This window comes from Syngnathus scovelli, chromosome 14 (genome assembly GCF_024217435.2).
Source record: "Syngnathus scovelli strain Florida chromosome 14, RoL_Ssco_1.2, whole genome shotgun sequence".
NCBI lineage: Eukaryota > Metazoa > Chordata > Actinopteri > Syngnathiformes > Syngnathidae > Syngnathus > Syngnathus scovelli.
The window spans coordinates 6,828,191-6,838,491 of NC_090860.1; the positions used below are offsets into that span (position 1 = coordinate 6,828,191).

Consider the following 10,301-nt stretch of genomic DNA (forward strand, 5'->3'; position numbering starts at 1 on the left):
GCTGATTAATGGAGTCACTGATTTTGCACCAGCAAAACCGGATATGTGTGTAGAATACTATCTCGCTTTGAACTTTGTGTAAGTACACAGCTTCAGTGTACGAGTGCACCTTTTTCGCCTTAAATTTAAAGCGTTTGTCAAGGATGCTAGTGAAGAGAGTAGTCCTCAACTCCAGACCAGGTTCGTGAAACCTGGCTTTTGTTTGTGGAGACGTCCCATTTTCTGGTAGAGTGAGTTTTAAATTTTTTATTGTTTTCGAGGGCCAAATGGGGTGCCAGGTGCTGCAAATTTCCGCCTGGAGGAGTCAACTCTTGAACCTGGTTTGGAAGAGGAGGAAGTGCTGGTTCGGACGCTTTACCTTTCCGTTGACCCTTATATGGTACTGAACACATGCGTTTATCAGAGATGGGGACTCGAGTCAACTCGAGTCGCTGTTTTGATGACTTGTGACTTGACTTGACAAAAAAATAAAAAAACTTGAGACTCGACTTGTACTTGGAAGTTAAAGACTCGGGACTTGACTTGACACACGATGACTTGAATGACTTCAGTGTTATTTAGTTTATGTTTTCAGTTTGAATATAAAATTAATAATACATTTAAAAATAATAATATCAATAACACGGTAGGAGCGCAGGCTGAGAATGGCGTTGTCATGATTGGATCCTGTCAATCAATCAGTCGTGCCCTCTCTACCTACCGAACGTGTTTATTGGAGAATCACGCCCCTTTATATCAGACACGCGCAAACATGTCAGCGGGAGCGGTACCGCGAGTCATCACCTTCGGCTATCGCAATTACTTTTATGACGGCAAAAGACGGACAGCACAGTGCGAGATATGCAACAAAAACATTTCGGACAGCCAGACGACAACTTCAAACTTTGTCCGTCATTTGAAGAGCCATTCTGCCAAGTAAGTGATTTTCATTTATCTAAATAGGTGTGTATATATAGCTTTAATGCAATGAATATGATGATGAAACTGAATTAACTAAATATGATTTAATATGGAGCAAGTTAATAAATAAAAACTACACTTAAGCCTCAAAGAACTTTTTTTTTTTTTTTACCATATTCTATGTTGCATGTTGCATGTCTGTCAGACCATACAGTACATCCCATTCATATTTATGCTTTTGTTTCACAGGTATGCAGAATGCAGAATTTTTTAAACAGGTTAGACACATTGGACAATGATGGTTACTTAAAGTTTCTGATATCTTGTCTTTTCACTACTAAGATCCGATTCTACGGGAAAAATTGCAATAATAAGGTGACTTGACTTGGACTTGACCTATTTAAGGACTTGACTTGGACTTGACTTGACCTATTTAAGGACTTGACTTGACTTGCCCAAGAAAAAAAATGACTTGGGACTTACTTGAGACTTGAAGGTTAAGACTTGAGACTTGCACATGTGTGACTTGGTCCCATCTCTGGCGTTTATCAACTGGGAAATGTACGACTGCATGTTTGCATTGACACCATGGTGGCCATATATTGCAAAAGCTTTGCGAGTGAGCGCTTTCGAATTGTGACGTCACTGTGGACCTGATTCATACAATACAGAGATGCAGGATGAACGAAGACAGCGGAGCGGAGTACCTGACCCCATGGAAGGTATCAGATGTCATGGATGGCGGCGGGGTCGGCGTGGTCCAGTCCAGCCGCCACGACGCTTATCGCGAGGGGGACGTGGTCATCTCCTTTACTTGGCCCTGGCAGACCCACGCCGTGGTGAAAGGAAGCATCCTACAGAAGGTTCAAAGTATAAAAACTGCTATTTATAGTAAAAAAAAAAAACATCCTTCTGTAATTATTCAAAAATGATTACTGTATTTATTACAGTGTGCCTGTTCTATTTGCATAACACAATTGTATGCAAGTTTACTCCCAGTTCTGATGATAATGATTATCATTCTTCGTCAATCTAGGTGAACCCGTCGTTGGTGGACGGCCACATTTCTTACTTCCTGGGTGCGGTGGGCATGACGGGCCTCACGGCGCTACTGGGCATGCGAGAGAAGGGTCATGTGATCAGAGGAGCCAATCAAACGCTGGTGGTGAGCGGCGCCGCCGGTGCCTGCGGCTCTGTGGCCGGACAGATTGGCCGATTGGACGGTTGTTCCAGGTGATTATCAAAAACGTACTTTGAGTTCATTGACGACAAAGCTGTTTTTTGTTTATAAACAACAGTGTTTGCAACAAACATCGATGTTGAAGACTAGTCATCTAATGTGTCAGTCCTCAATGTTGGTAGAAAAAAGTTAGTTTTTTTGTTAACATTTAAAACAATTTAATGTTGATTGCACAAATTAAGACCGACTGGCTTCAACAGGGTGGTTGGGATCTGCGGTTCCGAAGACAAGTGCAAGGCACTGGTAGAAGTTTTGGGCTTTTCGGCGGCCATCGACTACCGGCGGCAGGATGTCGCTGCGGGGTTGCGAGAAAACTGTCCCGACGGCATCGACGTCTACTTTGATAACGTCGGAGGAGACGTCAGTGACGCCGTCATCACGCAGGTATGACCTAGCTGACCGAGTGATGCTGTCAACAATTTCTAAATGTAACGTTGGCCGCTCGTGCTGTCGCCTCTCAGATGAACGAGGGCGGCCGCGTGATCCTGTGCGGTCAGATCTCGCAGTACAACAAGGATGTGCCGTACCCGCCCCCCCTCAGCCAGGAAACGCAGGAGAACCTGCGCAGGAAGAACATCACCAGGGAAAGGTTCATAGTGCTCAATTACATGAGCCAAGCACAAGACGCCCTTGGCGAACTGGGCTGCTTGGTCACCTCCGGACAAGTCAAGGTGATTCGGAAATTATTTCGATTATATTTTTCCCTGTAGTACCCTTTGGAGGATAGTTTTTTTAATATTTGAGAAAAAAGGTTGTATATTGTGGAGAAAAATTTTTTCTTGTGAAATATTTTCAAGAAAAGCCATATTGAGAAAAAGTTTATTTTTGGGGAAAAAGGTTTAAAATTAGTTTTTTCTTCCAGGTACTAGAAACGATCGAAAACGGAATTGAAAATATGGGAGGTAAGCTGGTACTTTTATATTTTTGAAAATAAGAATATTAATCATGTCCTCATTTTCCCCTCTTGCAGTTGCCTTCTGCTCAATGATGAAAGGCGGAAACGTAGGCAAGCAAGTAGTGAAGATCTCCCACTGACTTGAATGAATCTCACAGCGACATTGACTGTATTGAACATTTTTAATTCACACCACTAGAAATCATAAAAAAAGTGGTTGCTCCCTTTTTCTGTCAGAGTCCTCTCATTGATTTTTGCAAATGATTACAAGTAGATGCGTGTGGTAATGTGACAGACAGCCGTGTGATGACGATGTCATCAGCGGGGGTCGTAAACGCCTCATTTGACAGACTCGTGCTTCTAAATGAAATTGTGAAATACAGGAAGTGCAAGTTTGCTCGATTATATGACACGCGGGTCTTTTCATTAGGTACACCCTTCGTATCGAAGCAGATCCTCAGCATCCTTCAATAGACTCCATTGCAGTGGTTATATAATTTGCTCCAGGATACACATTACGGTAACATAATTAATAAACCCTTTCACCGATTCTCAGAGAAATGATGGGTACTGAAGGGAGACCACGTTAGCTAGCGTAAATCCAATAAAAACGGCATCGAGGTTCATTTCACAGCTATATCACATTCTTTTTTTTTTCACTATTTAAAGCCACCATGTGTTGATTTTCCTCTAATGTTATTTTTGTTCAGAGTGATTGTGGAATAAAAAATGTCCTGAAACACTACATGGGAATTGATTGTGTCCAAACTCACGTTCCTGAGAATTCCAACAGCTCAGTGTTGATACGACAGCAAAACGTCAGAAGAACCGCTTACGCTGAGCGCCATTGAACACAACGGTAAGTCGGTCTGTCCGCTGCGCGCTGTACTACTTAAAAAAACATAATGCGACGGGCAAACAAAGATTACTGGGTAGACTATGAGCATTTCTGTCTGACACGTTTTCAAGAACATTAAAAATAATTTATGCAAAGGTAAAAAGCACGATTTTTGTAAACAGTGATGACAGTGTTGTTTTGGGTGAACACAGTGACAACATCCAACATGCGCATTTCTTTAAAAATATCAGAAAATGTGTAGTGAACCGGAAGTATTTTTTTACTTTCAAACCTATTTACTTTTTAATTAACCTACTGTAGAATTTTTGCGTAACACTGAATAATCTGTTTTTACTGAAGACAATCTTCATTCAAAAGGACATAATCATAACATTATTTATAATCCTAAAAACAATTTAAACCCATCAGTGAACTTAACATGCGCTTTCGTAAAAATGTCAGGAAATCAAGTTTCCAATTTTTTTTTTTTTTTTCCCTCCAACCGGCGATTTAGTTTTAAATGACATTTTTTCTAACACTTGCAACATTTTGGCGTCTACATATTGTCGCAGTTTTTATGGCTGACACAAAGTGAATGCTGTTGCTGTTATTTGAAGTCCTTTGGCAGTGGCGATAACAAGGCAACACTTTGAACAACAAAGTGCATGAGTAAAGAAATCAGAGCAGCTCAATGGTGACTCCCCCCCCCCCTCCTCTCCACTCCTGTGTACACCGGGGCGACTCAAGTTTTTATGGTCCAGTTTCCGAGGGCCCCCTCAATTTTCCTTAGGCTAACTACATAAGAAGTTGCTTATTTTTGAGGGGGGGGGGGGGGAATAGTCAAGAATAGTGAACATATCAAATTTATATTTCAATAATTTTGGGGATTAAAATTAAAACACTTAAAAACACTCTCAGGGTCCAGAGACGCGAGTTTGAGACCCACCATTGCACACTACGGCAGAGAAACAAGCTCATTGGTGCTTTACACTTGAAAACATGCACGATGCGGTAAATGGTGAGGAGGTGAACGGTGAACACACCGAGAGCGGACATTTACTGTCAGGAGGCCGGCGATACACTCTTGCCGTTGCCGCCGGCGGCCACCAAGCTCCAGGCGGGCACGGGGCAGGTCCAAGCGCGGTAGACAAGCACCAGGCCCAGTCCCAGCGCCCACGTGCGCACGGGCGACAGCAGAAAGGCCAAAAGGCCGTACGTCTCCAGCAGGAAGTAGCACGAATGGGCCTGCCAGGCCAGCAGCAACAGCATGAGCAGGTGCACCGCCAGGCACCGCCAGCGGCAGCCTGGGCGCAGCAGCAGCGAGCGGAAGGTGTTGCCACGGCAACGCTGATAGAGGGTCCAGCACAGGTACAAGGTGAGCGGCATGTTGAAGAACAACAGCTGCGGGGAAGAGCAGGAAGTTGTAGTTTAGTCATTTTTATTCATTAATCTGAATTTTCTATTTTGGTCGACATTTCAGTTTTCAGAGATATAAAATACATGATTTTGTTGTAAAATTGTATCATCATTTACACATCTGCTCACCTGAATGACACCAACCACGTAAGTGAGGCTGCCCTCCAGGAAGTGTCCGTTGATGAACACCCCGAAGGAAAAGCAGGCACCGCTATGGCCGTCGATCAGCTCGCCGATGAACCATGGGCCTGAGGGTGGAAAGCTCAGTTTGACTTTTTTTTACTACCCTTATATTGAACCCCATGCACATTGCGGTGGAAGCGGGTCAACTCACCTAAAGCCGTGCACAGGTTGAAGAGCAGCAGGGAGTAGAAGAAGGAGTCCACCTTACTGAGCAGCCGTAGTGACACGCAAGCTCGTGAGGACAACCCTGCTAACAGCAGACGTTCAATCAAGCTAGTGTAGCGCACTTGATGATATGGCTGGAGGCTGCGGGGTCTCACCTCGACCGGGCGGGAAGTGGCGCACAAATCTGAAGGACAGTAGCAAGGCCACGTTGACCAGCACGGTGATCACAAAGATCGCCCGGCCCACCACGTAATGATCCGTGAGCAGGATGAAGGACTGCCCAAAACTAAAACTCGGCGTCATGCCGTCACTGGCCAGCGAGAACTGCTGCTCCCGTGCACTCTGGCGGCCCATCGAGTCCTGAATAAATTGTATATTTGTGCTCATCATTTCTATGTATCTTCCAGCATCGATTATTATTGAAACTTTGTCGCCATTTCCTGTTCTACAGTTGTCATCAGCTATACACTGGTGTGCTAAATCCTCGTGACGCCCCCTATGCTGACGCCACTTGCAATGTGGACTGACCTCCACCTCGACTCGGATGGTGTGCAGCCCGGTGATGTATCGCGACGAGTCCCAGGGCAGTACATAGAGGGGGCCGCCGGCAGGGTGGCATTCGCCCAACGCCTCGTTATCCACGCTGACACGCACTACCATGATGGCAGCCTCAGAGAAGGCGAGGATCCTGTTAAGACATAACGGTATACCATAAAAGAGGAAAGGTACTAATAATATCATTTATAATAATAATTTAAAAGGTATATATATTCATATTACAATATGTGATGAAAACAAATTATTGAAATAAATAGTCTTTTTTTAATATTAGAAATAAAATATGTATTTAGCAAAATATTCAAATGCAATGAAATAAAAAACTTTTTTTTTTATTACTTATGAAAGGATGAGGCAGAAGAGCCTACCTGATGTGTGTGGACCTCCGTATGCGGTCCAAAGGTTCCCGGACGGGGTGCAGGTACTGCGCGTCCTTGGGGTTGGTGATGACAACCGCTGGCCACTTTTCAAACCTCAGGTCGGAGAAACTCAGCAGGTCGTGGTCAAAGGCCAGAACCCTGTACCTGCATGGAGGCAACACTTCTCACTTCAGCCGCATCAGGGCCTTGCTGTCTTCTCCCATTTTGATGACCGTTGATGGTCCATCTCAATGGGGAACCGAGACGTACCTGCGGTTGTCCATCCAATCACCCAGCTCCAGTTCCAAGGTGCCGTGTGGATGCCGACTGTGCAGGACAGGCATCAGGCCGCCCAGTGTGTGCAGGTGGCCGCACAGGTAGGCCACGGCTGACCTAAAGCAAGCAACAAGCCAAGATGTTGAATTTGTTGAAAAGGAGGCCTTTGGAACTGTGCGCTCACCTCATCAGCTCCCGCACGCCCGGAGACGGCGATACAATGGTGGAGGTGGTGTAGTGGCCGAACCAGACCGACTGGTTGCTTTTGAGACTCTCAGCTCTGAACGCGTCCAGCGTGTCCATCTGAGTCTGCACCACAACAACAATTGTTTTTTTTTCACTCGTAAAGGAAATCAAAATAAAAAAAAATTTGATGGAATGATTGACCAACTTCGTGCGGACCGGTGCGACCCACCTGATTGAGAATCCCGAAGAAATTGTACGGCCTCTTGGGTCCGGGCGTCAGCGTGGCATCGGCGCATACGAAGGAGTAGTTTCCGAACGGCGTGGTGTGCACGTAGTGGAAGGAGCCCACCTTCTGATTGGCCGAGTATTTTCTAAAGAGCACACAGAAGCGCCGCAGATGTTTGTTTAACACGCTCAGCGTATTTCTTCCAGTAGCGTGAAATGCTGCTCGTACCAACCGGTAATAGTTGTTGACACTGTCCAGCGACATGATGTTGAAGGCATCTGTAGTACACAAACATTGACTTTAGAATTTTAAAGAAAGAAATTGCATTTATGTTTTATACAGAAGAATATCGACAAATAATAATTGTACATGACAAAAATGCTTAAAAAATGAGAACGTAAGTCCACAAAAATTATATGTGAATAAAAATATTTGACATCATGTTTTTTCCCAAAAATATGATATGACATGATTACGCAACCATGCTATAGAGCTAACGATTTGTGTTTTTTCTGTCCATCGGCTTTTGGGTTATACAAGTAACAGGCTACTTCCTGATTAGTAGAGGATGCCCAGCAGAGCAAACACCAAAATCACAGCACTGTTAAAATAAACAACAGGGTGCTTGATAAATGTATAATTTTCCTCTAAGGAATTGAACAAGACTAACATGGCCTCTGAAGCAAAAACGCTTGTCCTCGACAAATGAGACAAGCTCAGATTACAACTCTAATTGTGCTATAAAAGGAAAGGATGACCCTTCCTCATTTGTGCGCGGGGATCTGGTTTCACTTTCAAGGAGTGCTTAACCAACTCAAGCGGAAGACAAGAGGAGGAGCTCAAACCCTTCCTGTCTTGGAGCTAAAAACGCAGTTCTACCACATACATGTGTCCTAACCAAGTGTTTTGAAATTTTAAAAGGAGACAAACAGTAGTTTGCCTTATTTATTTTTAATGAACCCATTTTGTGGGGGTGGTGCTGTCTTATGCAAATGAGTCACTTCTCACCCGCCCCTAGCCTCCACTTCAGGGGCAACGACGAGAGTGGATTTAGTTACCGTGACGACTATGCGACAGAGCTGGTGGGCGTCCATGTAGCCAGTTTCATTGTCCTAGTACAGAGTTGTTCATAAACAGAGGTTCAGTGGCCCGAGGCCACTATGTGACTGCGACGGGCCAATCCAAGTTGTCAGTGGACACTTTCAAAAATAGACTTTTCTGTTCAGGAACGCATTCTTAAGTTGACCTTTGCTCTTTGCCATGTGCTTTCTTGTTTTGCTTGCGTTTGTATCTTATGTTTTGTTGCTTCCATTTTTGAAGAACTTGGAGATTATTTTTAGGAAGTGCAACAAATAATAGCGTTACGGTGAGGGTCATGTGTTACCGTGATTTCCCCGGATGTCAATCCACCGCGTGCGCTTCATCACGCCGGACCTTTTGAGGATGTTGTGGTAGGCCTGCCATTCCACTTCATGCTGGAGGGAGCCCACCTTGCTCTCCGTCTTGGCGTCGGTAAGGTCCCCTGGGAGAAACAGAAAATTTCAGTGGTAGGACTCCATCCATTTCAATTGATGCTAAGATGTTTTTTTTTTTTTTTTTTTAAATTACCTGTCGCGAGCACTAATGATGGCTTGATCACCTCAATGGTGTTGGTGCAAAACTTCTCAAAGTCGGGAATCCGTCTCGGGTCGTGGAAGCGGCTGATGTGGATGTCGGACACCTGGAAGAGCAGACGTGACATTTGTAAAACTGAGTCTGGATATAGAATTAGGAACATGGCCATGTTACCGATGTATATTAACTAGAAAAATAAATACATACACACATACATACATACATACATACACACATACGTACATACGTACATACATACATACATACACACATACGTACATACATACATACATACATACATACATACATACATACATACATACATACATACACGTTAATACGTTTAAAAAACGAAAAGAATCCCACCTGTACAAACCAGAATATGTTATCCAGCTGGTCGCCGGGAAACGGCGGGGAACTTCCCCGGTCGCTTCCGTCCTGGCCCCGGACGCTCCGTTTCGGGTGCCAAGCCGTGTCGTAGCTGTCCAGCACCCAGGATGTGAGGCAGGCCACGGCCAGTCCGATGAGAACCAAGGTGCTGAACAGCTTCAGCATCCTCCAGCCGTGGCGAGACTGGGGGGAGAGGACTAGCTGCCGTCGTCGTCGTCCGCCCCGCACGGGACAAAAACCTCTGGCTACCGTCTTGTCACTCCTAACCTAAAGACGCCAATGTGAAAGAAATTAACACATGATGGTGGGCGAAGTGGCTAGGGGGCGGTGGGGGCTCAGAGCGTTCGTGTGGGCGCCATCCTCCACGCGATAGAAGCATCGAGGCACCGGTTCCTGTCGCCAGCTGGCCCGGAGTGACTGCCGTCGTCTGGGGAAGGAGGAAGTCGTTTAGCTCGAGTTAGCTTAACTGTGGTTAACTCGTTTGGTTAGCCGCCTGTCAGCTAACACAAACAGGGCACGGACCCGGCTGGAAGTAATGACGTCATCGTCACGTCGTTAACGTGCAAACGGCAGATTGATGAATTTTCAAAATTATTAAGACTCACTTGTATTATTTTATTGTTATTTTTTCAAACAGAGTCTTTGAAATAAATACATATTCAAAACTAAAACTGATGACAGTGTGTAAAAGCCTTTGATTTTTCAATGTTCAACCATTTTGAAAAACCCATCATGAAAATCAATATTGTGAAAGAATATGTTCTATCACAGCAACGTATTCTTTTTTTGTATAATCATAGATCCAGTAATCTTTAATTATATTACTAGTATGGTACAGGACGCTGACATATCTCGCCTCTATCTTTCTGCTACGGATCACCAAATGGGACAAACACAGCGAAATGGACATTTATAGAGCAATGACTATAGCATGGTAACAAATATAATGCACTTATTTTGTTACTTATGGGAGCACAATAAGTCGTTTGTGATGACATTTTGCTTGCACCTCAGCTGAAGAAATTGTTGATAGCCTTTGTAGTGTGGTCTCGCAA

General features: G+C 44.5%; 2 protein-coding genes across 6 annotated transcripts; one reads left to right on the forward strand and one right to left on the reverse strand.

Moving 5' to 3' along the window:
- Positions 1 to 27: 27 nt before the first annotated feature.
- ptgr2 (prostaglandin reductase 2) lies at positions 28 to 3,262 on the forward strand. 4 transcript variants are annotated; one of them, XM_049741126.1, is made up of 8 exons: positions 28 to 180; positions 261 to 379; positions 1,572 to 1,763; positions 1,937 to 2,133; positions 2,341 to 2,524; positions 2,602 to 2,811; positions 3,003 to 3,042; positions 3,111 to 3,262. In XM_049741126.1, exons 1-8 carry the CDS (start codon positions 144 to 146, stop codon positions 3,173 to 3,175), a joined length of 1,044 nt encoding a protein of 347 aa, XP_049597083.1. In that variant the 5' UTR covers positions 28 to 143; the 3' UTR covers positions 3,176 to 3,262. The 4 variants fall into 4 exon arrangements, with proteins under 4 accessions (XP_049597083.1, XP_049597084.1, XP_068509092.1 ...); XM_049741127.1 differs by having other exon boundaries at positions 261 to 343; XM_049741129.2 differs by lacking the exons at positions 28 to 180; positions 261 to 379 and adding exons at positions 410 to 915; positions 1,150 to 1,178.
- Positions 3,204 to 9,787, reverse strand: tmem62 (transmembrane protein 62). 2 transcript variants are annotated; one of them, XM_049741117.1, is made up of 13 exons: positions 9,223 to 9,787; positions 8,851 to 8,962; positions 8,627 to 8,764; positions 7,475 to 7,520; positions 7,246 to 7,387; positions 7,015 to 7,139; positions 6,825 to 6,947; positions 6,564 to 6,719; positions 6,166 to 6,325; positions 5,793 to 5,997; positions 5,624 to 5,722; positions 5,419 to 5,537; positions 3,204 to 5,274 (listed from the first exon to the last, which is right to left on the reverse strand). In XM_049741117.1, the coding sequence occupies exons 1-13, from the start codon at positions 9,409 to 9,411 to the stop codon at positions 4,936 to 4,938; spliced, it is 1,953 nt and encodes a 650-aa protein (XP_049597074.1). In that variant the 5' UTR covers positions 9,412 to 9,787; the 3' UTR covers positions 3,204 to 4,935. The 2 variants fall into 2 exon arrangements, with proteins under 2 accessions (XP_049597074.1, XP_049597075.1); XM_049741118.2 differs by having other exon boundaries at positions 5,624 to 5,719; positions 9,223 to 9,786.
- Between the last annotated feature and the right edge of the window lie 514 nt (positions 9,788 to 10,301).